Source organism: Xenopus tropicalis, chromosome 3 (genome assembly GCF_000004195.4).
Source record: "Xenopus tropicalis strain Nigerian chromosome 3, UCB_Xtro_10.0, whole genome shotgun sequence".
In the NCBI taxonomy this organism is placed as follows: Eukaryota; Metazoa; Chordata; class Amphibia; order Anura; family Pipidae; genus Xenopus; species Xenopus tropicalis.
In genome coordinates this window covers 122810508-122826337 of record NC_030679.2, presented here as the reverse complement: position 1 = coordinate 122826337, position 15830 = coordinate 122810508, and the positions used below count along the sequence as shown (strand labels likewise).

At 37.4% G+C, this 15830-nt stretch overlaps 2 protein-coding genes across 2 annotated transcripts; both read left to right on the top strand.

The window, feature by feature from the left end:
• Positions 1 to 445: 445 nt before the first annotated feature.
• On the top strand, positions 446 to 6879 carry LOC100486730 (gastrokine-3). The gene is made up of 6 exons (XM_002935309.3): positions 446 to 673; positions 1099 to 1152; positions 2089 to 2226; positions 3553 to 3663; positions 5296 to 5434; positions 6447 to 6879. Exons 1-6 carry the CDS (start codon positions 662 to 664, stop codon positions 6536 to 6538), a joined length of 546 nt encoding a protein of 181 aa, XP_002935355.1. The 5' UTR covers positions 446 to 661; the 3' UTR covers positions 6539 to 6879.
• A 4150-nt stretch (positions 6880 to 11029) lies between these two features.
• On the top strand, positions 11030 to 14502 carry LOC100486572 (gastrokine-1). Its single transcript, XM_002935308.2, has 6 exons — positions 11030 to 11068; positions 11294 to 11347; positions 12289 to 12426; positions 13365 to 13475; positions 13683 to 13821; positions 14161 to 14502. The coding sequence occupies exons 1-6, from the start codon at positions 11057 to 11059 to the stop codon at positions 14250 to 14252; spliced, it is 546 nt and encodes a 181-aa protein (XP_002935354.1). The 5' UTR covers positions 11030 to 11056; the 3' UTR covers positions 14253 to 14502.
• The last annotated feature ends 1328 nt before the right edge of the window (positions 14503 to 15830 follow it).

The window sequence follows — 15830 nt, the reverse complement described above, 5'->3', positions numbered from 1 at the left end:
AAACTTGCAGTCACACTGCCCCCCGACCCCAATTTATTTTTATTTAAAAAAAAAAAAGCCAGGAAGTGGTTGATAAATGATAAAGTGCTAGGATCTAACAGGGAATAACAGCCTATGCAGGAGATCCCTTTGCAAATCAATGGATATTATAATATAACAGGCAAGCAATATGTGTTGATTTGACAAATAGGTTTATTGCTTTAAAATAATTTTTTTCTACAAAATGATAAAATCATAAATCATATCAATACATAATGTAGAACAAAATGAGATAACAAATAACTTATTTATGGGACCAGTTTAGCCAGGCACAGCTACAGAGCGGTTTCTTTACTTTCTGGGCCGTTCCTCCCTAACATCATTTTTCTTAATGATTCCTCCATTCTCTTTAATCAAACCCTGACTCTGTGTGTGCACTTTCCACCCAGGTGCTGTTGACATTTCGTACACAATTCCTACTGGAATGAGAAAAATTGAGTTAAGAGTCATGAAATTGGGAACAATAAACCAATCCTGTTTTGCAAATACGTAGCATACAGTAGCAGAATATTTCTTATCTCCGGGCCTGCGTCCTTATCTTCTGGCTGAAACATATAAATGAGCACAGCAAGATGCCATAGTCCAGATTCCTCCAGCTCCTCTTGGTTTAATATCAGCAAGTATGGCTTCAATGGTAAGTACTTTGCATTCTGACCTTCCCTCGTGGGGTTCTAGATATAAATGTGCCACTCATGTGATAGCATAAGCCTAAGAGAGGAATAATAGGGGGAAGGACCTGAAAAGATGTATTGCAAAAACTGCTGGCATTGCTCCAACATCTCTGCAAGTAAAGATATTGCCCAAGGCCCAATTGAATCCCTTGATATAATGGTGTAGCCCATGTTCTTTCTTGCTTGGGGGGTGCAACTGCGCTGAGTCCATTAATAATACCATTCATTGTGTGATTTTGACCTGGAGAAGGTCAACAGAAGAAACCTGAACCTTCTGGATCTCATCCTTATCTTTTTTAAAAAATTCTGTATATATAACCAAGTGTAAATGTCATTTTCTCAATATGTTAAATAAAAGATATGCAAAATAAATCTGTTTTTCTTGCAGATTCTACTTGTGGCTTTTTTGGGAATTTTCGTTACTACTCTGCGTGCAGACGAGGTAAGAGGCTATTATCAATTTACTTTGACAACTTTACTTTTGGCCCTTTCAAAACAAGAAGCTTTCATATAAAATGTATTACTATTTTAAAGAAGCACTAAATATATTCGGTTGGGTTTTAATATATCAGACAGACCTCTAGCTGCCGACCTGACCTCAGGAGCCACCAGCTGGGCCATAGATCATAATATTTTTAGGGCCACAAACCCTGGGTAATTTAATCTGCTTTCCATACATATAAATAAACATTGAATGCATAAACATGTATAATAAATAAATAAAAATATTTCTTATTAAGTTTTTGAGAAAGGCTGTGGATACGGCCGAAACATTAGATTGACGTGGATTCACAATAAAGGTATATTTTATTTATTCACTAAGTCCTGTGAGTCTGGCATCTGTTCTATTTTTGTATTATTAAGTTTTAATATATCAGATAAACCTCTAGTTTCAAACCTAAACCACAGGAGCCACCAGTAGGCCTATTGATCATAATACTTTTTAGGGTCACAAACTGTGGTTAATTCAGTCTGTATTCTATACATATACTTAAGCACTGAGTACATAAACATTATTGCTATATAAAAAAGATACCTGTTGATAATCTTCAATACTTCATTTGTACAATTCCTAGTCGAAGAAAAAACTTAAACCATTGGGCAGAAAAGTCTAAAATTTCAATGGCACTAACATAGCAATAATATATAACAAACATATTCAGGGATGGCTTGGCCCATGGATTTAGTCAGCATTATGTTGACCTCTGTGGTGGTTTCTGTGGTTGATCATCCAATATCAAAAAGCCACCAAAGTCAGTCAATGAGGTCCTTCTTAAATTCCATCACCAAGACATAAAATAAATGTGTGTGAGTTTAGCAATACATGGAAAAGACAAACGAAGGAACAGATTTCTAAGCGCTGATCTTTTGCTTGCAGGCATACCAGTACTACGAAAGAGGCTGCAATGGGGAGACCGTGTACCACACTGTTAATATCAATGAGCAGGTCAAGGTTGTAGTGTTCAATATTTACTCGGGAAAGCAGATGTCTAACGCAGTCTTTGATTATAGGCAGGTAAGTGCATTCTTAAAAAGTTTAAAATCAAATGAACATATTAGTGTGAGTAAAATATCAACAACAATTAGAGGTTCTGATGAAGCAAGATATGGTACATCACATTTAATGTAAACATGTGAACTGCTTTATGCTCCTTTGTCAGTTATGACTTGTAATTAGAGATGTAGTGAACTGTTCGCCGGCGAACTAATTCGTGCGAACATCGGGTGTTCGCTAGTTCGCAAGTTTGCGACCTTTCCGCGTATGTTCGCAATTTGGGTTCGCGTGGCGTTTTTCCGCTGTGTTTTTCTCGGCCTAAAAACGCCACACAAGCCACACATGGCGTTTTTCAGCAAATCCCGTTTCCATGGTGCTAATAGTGCGAAATAGCAAAAAATGCCGCGTATTTCCGCTAGGTCTGCCAGCTGCCTTTGCGGTTTTACGCAACGCTGTGTCAACAAAGTATTTTTCAGAGAAATTTTTGCCCTTGATCCCCCTCCTGCATGCCACTGTCTAGGTCGTGGCACCCTTTAAACAACTTTAAAATCAGTTTTCTGGCCAGAAATGGCTTTTCTAGGTTTTAAAGTTCGCCTTCCCATTGAAGTCTATGGGGTTCGCAAAGTTTTTTTTGAGGTTCGCTACATCCCTACTTGTAATGAGCCTATTGAAACAGATAAATCAGTCAGATTAAAGTACCTGTATAAGGTCTCAACAACGGATTCATATATGTGTAACCTTCTTATGATGTTAGGGGAACCCTGATTAAATGATGGACTGTCATTTGATTAAATATCAATTAGTATAACTTGGAAAATACAGACTAAATGATCTAATCTAATGTGTTTAATCTGTAATAATGGGAAAATACTTTGCTTATATGTGATATGCCCACTTGAGGTATGAAAAAATAAAAATGCAGAATTTCTGTTCTATAGATTCTAATAGAGGTTAACTTGTAGTTTGTTATATAATGCTCTATTCTTAGCTTTTCAATTGGTCTTCATTTTTTATTTTCTATAGTTTTTGAATTATGTGCCTTCTTTTTTGACTCTCTTTATTATTTTTTATTGTTATCCTCCTATTTAGACCCTTATCTATTCATATAGCTGTCTTTCTTTTAAACCACTGCTGATTGCTAGGGTAAATTGGATCCTAGCCACCAGATAGCTGCTGAAATTCCAAACTGGAGAGCTGCTCAACAAAAAGCCCAATAAGTCAAAAAACCCAAATAATATCAAATGAAGACCAGTAGTCTCAGAATAGCATTCTCTACATCATAATAAAAGTTTTAAACATGAATAACCCCTTTTAACAGAAAATCTGTGATAAATTTTATTTTCCTAGAATATAATTGCCTACCACATGCCATACAGAGGGATCTGCATTGTCGCACATATGGATATTGCCACCTTTCCTGGTCTTGGGATATTTCAGAGGTTCATCCAAAACAACAGGGTAACTATTTGCTTGCATGTGTATTTACTTATTCAGCAACTGATTGGCTGTATATGTATAAATACATACACAATACCACAATGTGTGTGCAGCACTTTGCTGGGCGTCAATCCCTTCCCAGGGGCAGAGTCTATACAAAAGAAAGCAGCCACCTTCAGTAACACAAAAGTCACTGGTATTGAAATTGATAAACACAGCATAAAAACATGTGACATTTTAGGACTCCTGTCCCTTTATCAAACATGATGTACACAATTTTCATTACATGCACTTTATACCCACAAGTCCCCTTGTCCCCACCTGTTACTCCACCCATTACTGTAACAAAACATCATATTAAAGATATACAATAAAATCCAATCACATGGCCAAACAAAGCTGTATACATTATAATCACAATTCATTCCCCAGGGTTTCAGTATCTCTTGAGCATCAATCCAATATGCTTCACAAAAAATAAACCTCTCTATTACTACTAGGATAGATTCTATTATTGACAATCCCAATTGGGAGGCATTATGCCCTGTTGGCTTAAATTATATGGAACTGGCAATTTCCCTACCTTATTTCTAACTATGAAATAATGCTGGAAGATAAGAGCCCTGATTGGCTGTATTGCCTCTGCTATGTACATTAGTGCACAAGGAGATTTAATGTAATTGACTGCATAATTTATAAAACATGTATGTAACCTCTTATCTTATATATTTTACCCAAATGTTGGTGGCTAAATGTGGGGCCTTTTTATAATATTGCCAAACATGGGTACATTCCCTTTTTTTGATGCCAGTGTTGTCTGAGTTTCTCTTTATGTAGATCCAATATCTACTTTTACTAACATGCCACATATATTTTTTGGTCTCGTAAATGATGGCATGGGGGGCTGTTGACGTTCTGCTACTTGTGGATATCCATGATAAAACTCCCCAATGCCTGTTAAAAATATGTAAAATTCCCTTCATATAAGGATGGTAAGTATGAATGGAGAGAATCCTGGGTTCCTTTTCTGTATCTCTTTATCTTTCAATAAATCTTGTCTATTTATTTCCCTCACCTTCTGCATCTCAACATCCAGCTCCTGTTTTGGGAATCCTTTTGCTACAAATGTATTATATAAATGTATAAATACATATATACATGGCAAAAGAGAAACAAACCAGCATGGGTGATGGCAGAAATTTGGGTAAATGAGAAAACAGCATGATTGAAAGATCAAAAAAATATATTTATTGGTGATCAACGATTTCTCAAGGACAAACAACAAGCAGACAATGAAATAGACTACTCCACATAGCCCCTAGTGGTAACATTAGAGCCAAAACAGAAATAATATCCATAGTTACCAATAAGAAAACTCCAGTAGAACACAATCTCACATGCACAGGTACACTTCATTGTTCATATCAAGTAAAGAAAATTCCAAAATGAAATACAAAATGTTATGGTCATCAAAAAAATCACTTAATATGGGGAAAGAATTGTGGACAGAGAAGCATTTTTTTAAAGTGATGGAATCCATTAAACAGAATTCAAGATATCTGAAATGTTCCCAAATTGTGCGTAATAACATAAGGAAAATATAAATATTGATCCTACTTCCAAAGATAATGTTCTGGTTTTATCTGCCTACAGGAGAGGAAGGAGGACATATCCAGGCTTCTCAAACACTATGAAGTCACCAACCAACAGGTTACGGACCTATCCCAGTTTGGAAGTGCGGTTCAAGGGTTATGCTGGGGAATCCCCACCTACTGGGCTCGTGAAGACCCCAGTAAGTATATATGTATTACTAAGTCTATTTGATTACATGTCTAAGTCGACCAAGTGGAGCTTTTATAAGCATGACCTTTGTCATCATCAATAACGCTTTTCAATTATTAAGTAGTTTGTATTTAGTGTGTGCTCTCTGGCTTATCCATAGGCAGTACAGCAACATTCCAGTGTATTGAGCCTGGATGAGCTCAGTTTTGCTCCATTACCATTGCGTGCTGTGTCCCATCTGTATGCAATCCATTAACTTTTCCAAATGTTTGAGTCTCCTGTATCTGGTGCAAAATTTGGCACCAATTTGATAGAAAAGATTGTTGAATTTTGGGCAAATTTACTGTTGACCTTGGTCAGGTAAAAATACAATTTTTTGCTATAACCACTGAGTTAAACTTGATACTGCAGTTACATAGCTACTGGGACATGTACAAACAACCCCACAAGACATGTTAGTTTTTGTAATATTTCTGGGGGGCTAATATACTAACATACCTGTAGGTGTTAGGTAATATGAGGACCTACCAAGTCAATAATATATCTCTTAATCAAATGGATTTTTGCTTGAGAATTATGGCAGCTACTTCCTTGCCTTTGGCAGACTCCAGAGTTGTAAAGCAGGGATATCTCGAGAGGGCCTAAGGTGGCATTAAGAAGGAAGATATGTTGTAAGTGGAAGCAGGTTGTTTTGTAGAAAAATAAAAAACTCCCACTCTATTGCCAGCAGACCTGTTATATTGCATATGATATCTCTGATGAAAGCATTACCCAATGCAGAAGAGCTCTTAAAATGTTCAGCAACATTTACAAATCACTGATATGTATCAAATGATCAAACTTCTTGGATCTTTAACTGTCTCCTAAACTAATCAGCAGTCAATTAGAACCCTGTTGGAATTCATTAGGGATCCAAAATACAGATATCATGAAAGCTTTCCCTATTTCTATGGTATTGCATGTTTTCCAGATACCATGTTTCATTTCCTTGCACCATATTTACAGTATGTTCTTTCTTTCAGAGCCAAGAAGGGTGTTTGGAGCTGAAGGCTGCGCTGGCATTAAATTCCTCTTTATACATGTTGGACTGTGTGCAGGATTCCGTCTTTTCTAATACATTATGTCGGGCTTGTATTCATAGCATCATATTGGGAGTTACACTCTTCTTGTTTAATTTAGCCCACACCTACATAAAACATCAACACACTGGAGGCTTCTGTCCTATTTATTTGGTGTATTTACTAGCTAAATCATGTAGAACTGTTGAAGTAATAATACCGGGTTCTTGCTGCTGTATAAGGGCAACATCAGAAGAAGAAACAGTCACAAAGCCTAATGATAGACCTAAGCATTGTGGGAAAGAATAAGCAAGTTTATTAAGGGTTTCTCTTCTTTGAGGAATTGCTTGTTGGCCTATTGATTTACTAAACAATAAATATTCTGCTTTGCTTCTTATTCACCCTTGTGTTACTTTGATGGCTCCCATATGGTATGAATGACTTGTTTTGCACACATTTAATATTAACATCTTAGTCATTTCCTTTGTGTATGTAACAAATTAGGTACCAGTTCAGTTCTTTCATCAAGGTGTCCATTACCAGTACAGATTTATTTGGGTATTTATATATAGGGTATTTATATATATAGGGTATTTATATATACAAAACTCACTTTTGCCATAAATGTAAAGGTCTGACAGTCAGTGGCGTAACTAGATGTCACTGGGCCCCACAACAAATTCAATTTAGTGCCCCAAAACATTGGTAAGTTGACCTGTACTACCAAGGTATTTTGAAATTGCTCATTAATTAGGGACTTACTGGGCCCCCTACACTCCTGGGCCCCCCTGCAAGCACAGGGTCTGCTTCCTTTGTAGTTATACCCCTACAGACAAGGCTGAAGAGCATTCTCTATATTTTCAGTGCATTTAATGATGTTCCTTACTTTCATAATAGTGATTTATCTTATCTCTAGTGACACCCTGCCCTGTACCTTAGCAATGGAAAAATATAGAACTTGTACACTGGGAATCATTAAAATCATCAGCATTCACTTTTGCTCCTATAGACATCTTGCATTGTAACATGCTGTACTTAGTCCATACATACTTACAAACAGTATTTTAGGAGGGTCCCATGAAACTAATGGAAACTTTGAGGCTCTAAATCATTTAGATGAGTTCAGAGCTATTTAAGTTGAATGCGATGAATAAATAATGCATTTACTGGTGTATGTAAACATTGTTTACTATTATAGTTTAGACGGAGGAATTTCTTGCTTAAGTGCTTTATTTTTGTCCGCTCTTCGCTTTTCACCGTACAGTCATTTGGCCACATGTTAACTGCAGCAGTAAATGCTGTAGGTCTGAGTAGAAAGGCAAATGTATTCTCTAGTTCACTGCTGTCTGAGTTATCGGTATTCCAACACAATACATCAAAGGGGCCAGATCCAGTGAAAATAATAATGTCAGCTGTAGAAGCCTATAGAATCCAATTTCCCTGGAGAGCTGATGTACCCCCAGTTGGGCAGCCCTCTAGTTTATATTAGTATTATTGCTGATGGCATTAACTTGGCAGTTTAGCTAAGAGATAGGAGGATCACATTGCATGAGAATAAGAAGTTTAATTAATTACAAACAATTACATTTTTATAAAGGGACACTAGCATAACAAATGCATTGTTTTTTTTTTAAATAATTTAAATGTTTTACATAAGTTTAAAGAAAGTGCCAGTCAGGACATTCAGCAGAAGCTGTCTCAGCAAACTCCTGGAAGCTGCATGTAGCTTTAGATCCATCAAGAACAAGAAGACTTGAACTGTTGATTCACCAACAACACTGTCATAGTGGGCAATGAGTTGCTCACATAGCGTGCAAATGTGCACAGAAACACAAGAAAAAATATTCTGCTGGATTGTCAAGGAGCCTTTCAATGTAATACTTCTTGTCTCACAGCAGTGCACTACAGTTCCCAACTGGAGCAAAATGTGTCATGGAGCATCTTATATGGCACTAACCAAGGTCTGTTTTTGTTATTTTGCTCTTTTGAGCAAAACCATTAGGCTAGTATGTATTAACTAAAGTGTAAGGTGCTGTGCACTCCAGGATGTCTCTACCCACCATACAAATAAACATGTGTCTGGAATGGTGTCAAGGCCTTTATTAGGGTTTGGGGTCAGAACCAAGGAGGAAGCAGGGTTCTGAATGTCCAATACATTGTATCCAAGGGGTTAATCAAGTCACAGGTCAAATTCAGGCAAACGTTCATGGCGGGCAGCAAGCAGCATAGACTTTAGCAGGGCAGAGAGTCGAAATGGGTAGATCAAGTAGAAATAACAATATAGGCATTTAGGCACACACATGAGCTTTTTGAGAAAAGACCTATAATGGGGCATTGGACCCAGTTGCTAAGTGTCCCTGGGAAAATCCCACACCATCATAGTTAGATTACTGATGTTTTATACCCATTCATGACTCCAATCATTTTGTCACCATATTACAGTACATATATGGGGGAGTTGTAGGGAATTGCCGGGCAAGCTTTCAGCACCACCCAACCCACTAACTGTGACAGCCAAACAGTCGTACATTATATAGATTTATAGAGAGGGCTGAGATTAATAAAATCAAGAGCTAAAATGAGCAACAGATCCTGTTTTAAGCACATTGTGGTCTCACCCATCGTGTGTGTTTAATTCTGTTAATGACTAAAGCTTCATGAATAATATGATTTTCAGTGTGCTCTGGTGCATAAGCCTTAGAAAAGGGATACACCTTGATAAGGACAGAGATTAGACAAAGTCAATAGAAAATCCACATGGGAACATTCCAAATCACTGTGTAATTATCAACCACTTACCTTGCACTTTGCTTCATATTATTTTCAATAGCAATATTTAGTTATTTTCAGTAACTATTAGGCTTTGTAGCCTTATTATATTTTTCTTTTCCGTAAACAAAGTTTGAATCAGTGCGCAATACCATCATCCCTTTAAGTATATATATATATATATCTAAAAGAAGAAATAGAACGGCACTCACAGGAAATTTCAAACTGGAGACATCAAATGAAGTGAAAAAGTGAGGTCCTTTATTTAGTCCATTTTGGACCTCACTTTTTCACTTCATTTGATGTCTCCAGTTTGAAATTTCCTGTGAGTGCCGTTCTATTTCTTCTTATCTACACTTTGCTACTATGTTCAGGCACCCAGGTAGCGTCCTATACTTTTGGTGTGCAGCTTCTTAACCATCTGTATATATATATATATATATATATAGGCTTATTATTATGTGAAGGCCTGAGAATAACACTGAGACATTCAATTGCTATTTTTTTCATACTGAAATTTAAAAATGTAAGGGGAACAAGTTAGATTTAAATGGGGATTAAGGGTAAGAGATTTACTTGGTGAATTAAAGTTATGTAGCCCTTGTGACTTCTCCTATCCTGAGTTGAGAAGAACTGAGCATGCTCAGTAGCCAAGAGCCAAAGTAAATTTCTAAGGGAGGGGGCCAAGTGGGTTAGAGGAGGAGAAGGGATCCTAAGTGATTAAGGGGTTGCTGCAGCCTTAATATTAACCTTTAAACAACCAGGAAAAGGTACTTTTAAAATTATTAACACATTTATTTATTTTATTTATGATAAATAAAAATGTTGTTGATAAGTTTACTATGTGGACTGTCATTGCATATAAATAATTAACATTGTTTAGTCTCCCCAAACAAAAAAATCACCATCTGGCTATGGCAAGTGTTCAGTTGGGTTGAGGTCAGGGCTCTGTGCTGGCCAATCAGGTTCTTCCACTCCCATCCCAGCAAATTCATTCAGCAAAAGAACTAAAATGGGTCTAAATAAAGCTTTACTTCCATCTTACCTTTTAGGTGCTGTCCCTTATCCCATATGGTATGTATTGTTTTTTGGTATATGTGTGACCCACTGGGAAGGGAGAAAATACAATAATCAGGCAGCAAAGCAGAGCGTTAAAGAATTCATATGGTAGAAGAACTAGGTCTCGCTAGTACCAACTGCACCACTAAAATATTAGAAACTCATAATTCATATAGGAGCTTCAAGAATATGTGCCTCTATATGTAATAACAGGTACAAAATGTATACTAGGTTAGTAACCCACAGCAACCAGTCAGCAGACACTACTTACTGCTATAAGGTTTACAAGCAAACACCATGGTTACTAGACCTGGAGCTAATTTGCACCTATTACTACTTTACCTCCTATGGACATAAACATTTCCCAAAATCCCATTTACACTCAATTATATTTAAAAAAAAGATGTACAACATGTAATTCACATTTGATTGTGTGAGCCAGTGCCCCAACCTGCTCTACCTTTAATAACTGTTCTATTTTCTATAATCAAATACTCACTGTATATGCACATTCCACCCTTGCTCTGTTTGCATTTAGTTTCTTAAACAAACATTACTGTTGGGCTAAAAGTTTGTAAGACGAGAGTGATATAAAGGAAAACTATTAACCAAACCTATTTTGCAAACACGTATCACCCAGTGGCAGAGATTGGTGTAAAACAGTATTTCTTATCTCGGGGCTTGTGTTCTTATCTTTTGGAACATATAAATAAGGCAAAATCCCAGTACGCTCAGTATTTCCAGCCATGGGTGCGATGGTAAGTATATTCCCTTTTGGTCATTTGTTTTGTTTTTGTTGAATGTAAGGGGTCAGGGTATGAGCAGTGGTGGGCACAGCATATCTAGGCTGATAAAAAAGTGATACAAGTGGACCAGGTGAACAGAAAAAGCAAAAACCATAGATAGTTTGAGTTGGGCAGAAATGATGGTCCAAATACTTAAGAAAACACTGTATGAAACTGAATGCCTTTTGTATTCCACAGATCCTGCTTGTGGCCCTTCTGGGTGTTTTTATTCATCCTTTACTTGCAGATGAGGTAAGGTTGAGTCTTTTGCATCTCACACATTATTAGATTGTGAAAAAGCAGTGAAACTTAGGACCCTGTATACATATTTTTCCAGTTTTTCTTATTTCATGTCTGGTATATTTCTTTCTAAAAGTCAATAAAAGACACCCAGTATAAATAAAGCAACTGTAATAGAGTAGCCATGGGAATAATAGGCGTTTTGGCTTGATAAAAGTTTGCTGTCCATGTACCCACAATGATATCCCAGCTTTCTAGACCAGTGATCCCCAACCAGCGGCTTGTGAGCACCATATTGCTCTTCACCCCCTTTGATGTTGTGAATATGCGAAAAATCTGCGAATCGCATTTATTTTTAATTTTATTGGCTGCGGTTTTTTTTTGTTGCACACAACTTTTTATTTACACGACCATGCCTATTTTGCAGCGACCACACCTATTTTGCTGCAGCCATGACCATGTCCATTTTGATGCGACCACACCCTATTTCACACGCAGTGAATTTTTCCGCTGCAAATCTTGCTGGAGGTTTTGCGAAACAATTCGCCAATGGTAAAATGTAGAAATTCACTGCAAATCCATTCCTGGCAAAAAAATTCACACATCACTAGTTCCCATTTTTACATTTGGCTTGGAGGCAAGTTTTGGGAGCACAGAAATACAGTTTTACTCCAAGCAGAGCCTCCTGCAGGCCAGCAGTCCCCATGGGGCTACCAAAGTGCCAATTGCAGCCCTTATTTGGCATCACTAAAGAACCTTTTTGTGCTTGTGTGGCTCCAACACTTTATACATCTGAATGTAGCTCACAAGAAAAAAATGTTGGGGTTCCCTGCTCTACACCTTGCTCTCAACTCCCAGCACCAACACTACAGCTGAGGTTCAACAGGAGGCCATTTTGTTTGTAAAAACTACTTTGATTGCAACTGACAGTCTTATAAATCTGTCTATTGCAGTCATACCAATATGCCGAACAAGGATCCAATGGAGTAACTGTGTACCACACAGTTAACATTAACGAGCAGGTCAAGGTTGTCGTTTTTAACGTATACTCTGGCAAGCAGTCAGCAAATGCAGTCTTCGACTACAGCCAGGTAAGTGTCACCCCATCCCATGGCAAAGTACTACACACAGCTTGCAGCCCCCAACCTGTAATGATGAGGCCAATGCACCAACAAGCTGCATATTAAATGCATAAATTCTAAAAGTTTAATATTAAAATGGATGGCTAGTTGCTATTCTTCTTTCTACAGGTATGGGACCTGTTATCCAGACTGCTCGGGACAGTTCTGGATAAGGGGTCTTTCTGTAATTTTGATCATACTTTGTCTCAAAGAAAACATTTAAACATTTAATAAACCCAATAGGATTGTTTTGCCTCCAGTAAGGATTAATCTTAGTTGAGATAAAGTACTTTTTTACCATTACAGAGAAAAAGAAAATCATTTTTTGAAATTTGAATTTTGAATTTGGGAGACGGCCTTCCCGTAAATTGAATCTTTCTGGATAATGGGTTTCTGGATAAAGGATCCCATACTTGTATATGGTTAGGGTCAGTCATCATCCCTTGACTCTTAGGACATGGGCATGTGTCATAGTGGGCAGGGCTGTAGGCAGGGTTGTCCATAACCAGTGTTTGTTATTTTTACAGGATAATCCCAAAGTGCAGACCCCCCCATCCAAAAAACTGTGGCTTATCAAAACTGGGCAGGGGTTGGGTGGATCAGGGATGTGACTGTGTAACTAGTGAAATGATTGGCTAATTAGTATTATTGACTCTAATCAGTATTATTTACGCCCATGGGAGATTAGCATACAGAAATATACAGGTTACCCAGTTGGGTGAGGTTTGTTAAAAAGTGACCCATCAGCACATTTAGTCTTGTTTTGTTGGGGGTTGTGGGTTCCAAAAAATAGCTACTAAATGTAATAATGGCCATTAATGGTTACTGGGATGTCAATGCCACTTTATTATGTGAATGTCAAAATGTTTAAAGCAATATAATGACTGAGAAAATGTCTTGTTTCCTAGAACATAATCGCCTACCACATGCCTTACAGAGGGATCTGTGTCATCGCTCACATGGATATTGCCACCTTCCCGAGTCTGGGAATATTTAATAAGTTCATCCACACCAAGAGGGTAAATACCGCCAGTTACATGCTGTACATGATGTGCAGAAACTAGTTCTGTGTTATTGGTGTCTCTGTTACCCATAAGCCCAGCTGCTGCTAATATAATATACAGTACACCTCACTAACGCTGTACCTTTTAGATGGTGAAACTGGTCCTGTTTATAATATATAGACAGTTGCCTGCTAAAATCATGTCATTTTCCCACCATTCCAGGAGAGACAAAAGGAACTGAATAAGCTGCTAAAACACTATGAGATCAGCAACCAGCAAGTAGGAGATCTGTCCCAGTTTGGACGTGCTGTGGATGGACTATGCTGGGGAGTGCCAACTTACTGGGCTATTGAGAAATCTAGTAAGTATCGTAGATCTTACACCATTTTAGAAAATCTATCCTTTTTATATATGTTGGCCAACAATACTTTAGGTTAGACAAAAGGTTCTACGGGGATTATATAATAAATGGTTTTAAGTTTGCTACTTGTCTGGAAACCCATAGCAACCAATCAGCAAGTAGTATTTACTGGTCAGATGTTTAAAAAAAGACAGATATTATGTAACAGCAAAGCAGGGACAACCTTCTAGGTGTCTTGTACCATATAAATCTATACCAACATAGGTTTCTACTGTAGTGTTCTATATAAGTGTTCCGCAAGTGTTCAAAATATATCATAAAAGTGTTTTTTTCTTCCAGGGCCAAGAACCGGCTTTGGAGCTGATGGTTGTGCTGGAATACATTTCCTTTTCATACATGTTGGAATGTGTGCAGGTTTCCATCTTTTCTAATGCCTACAGCAAGACCATCATGACAAGGAGCAAATTTCCTGCAAGTACAGGCCACAGAATGTCAAAATCATATATTTTATTAACCGCACATTTAAACCAAAGATAAAAAATAACCTACAACATTTCTTTCTACTAAGGGACCCTGGGTAACTGAATATAAATCGAATGTGCTCTATGTTCTTATTACTATGTCTCCCTTATGGTCAGTCTGATCACATAGAGTAAAATAAACTTTGAGAATTGAAGAGGATTTTTTTGTTTGATTTTTCTTATAAACACTACCATGGCTGTGTATTAACTGAAACCAGTGACAGATTTAGGTTGCAGTCATCTGGTTATAGCGTTATAAGGTTTCAGTAAGAAGAACAGCCCCCATATAAAATAAAATGCACTTTGTCCAGTAGCAGTAACCCATAGCACAACCTATAACATGTTTGCTTTGAAACAGGTGACCAGTAAATGATACCTGCTGATTGGTTACTATAGGTTACTGCACCCTGGCAAATTTAGTATCTTTTTTTACATAACCCCCTAGGACTGTTATGGCCTTTTATGGCTTTCCTTAGCCTAGATCCAAATTAACCTAGAACTAAAGGGCTGATACACTAGGTAACAGGGTTTCTTGAACCCTGGTTTGTGGAATTTAGTGAAAGAAATAACAACAACTAAATAACAACAAATACTCAACAACTAGATTTGAACAGTTAGAAAGCAAAGCATCTGATTGGCTGCTATGAACAACATCACTGGGGGTGTTTTACTCCACTTTTTACACAGCATGATAAATATACCCCTTAGGGGTAAAGCAAAGTATCTGATTGGCTGCTATGAGCAACATCACCGGTAATGTTTTGCTCCACTTTTTACACAACATGATACATACACCCCATGTGTATGTCTGAAAATAGGCGATAGTATGTAAGGTAGTGTTAGAAAAGACATTTAAAGTAGTTGCAGAAAATGTGATATTTCCTATATAGTTGCTATTGCTCCATACACCTGGATAAAGCAAACAGCAGTACAGTTTTACTTTATGGCAGGAATTCTGCACTGGAAATCATCCCCTTAAGAGAGGGTCTTCAGCAGAAAACATACAGATTCTCTTGGAAGCCAATCTAACAAGGTGTGACTATCTATAGGTACACAGCAGGAAGGAGGGGGTCTTTTATGGAATGTGCCTTGCAAAACATCAACCCTGCCATAAACCAAAAAAGAACTGCAGTTTTTATGTTTGAGAGGAAGCAGAGACAGTTATGTGAGTTCCACACAAATACACTCACTCGTGTAGGCACAAAAATGACATCACATGACATAAGATTAAAGAAAATCATGTTTTCCCACCAATTCATTTATCCTCATAGCCCTATATATTATTTCAGACACATGTAGACGTTCTTTGCTTTGACAACAGTATACATTGAAGGGGTGTTTTAGCCTATGGGATATAGTACATGGTTGTAAATATTATGCCCAAAGCTCTTCCATATGTTTAGCAGATGCTTCTTAAGAATAAAAATCCTAAAGAAAGCTCTTATTTACATAATGTTTTACACAGGGGTTTTATTACTAGCGGCGGAT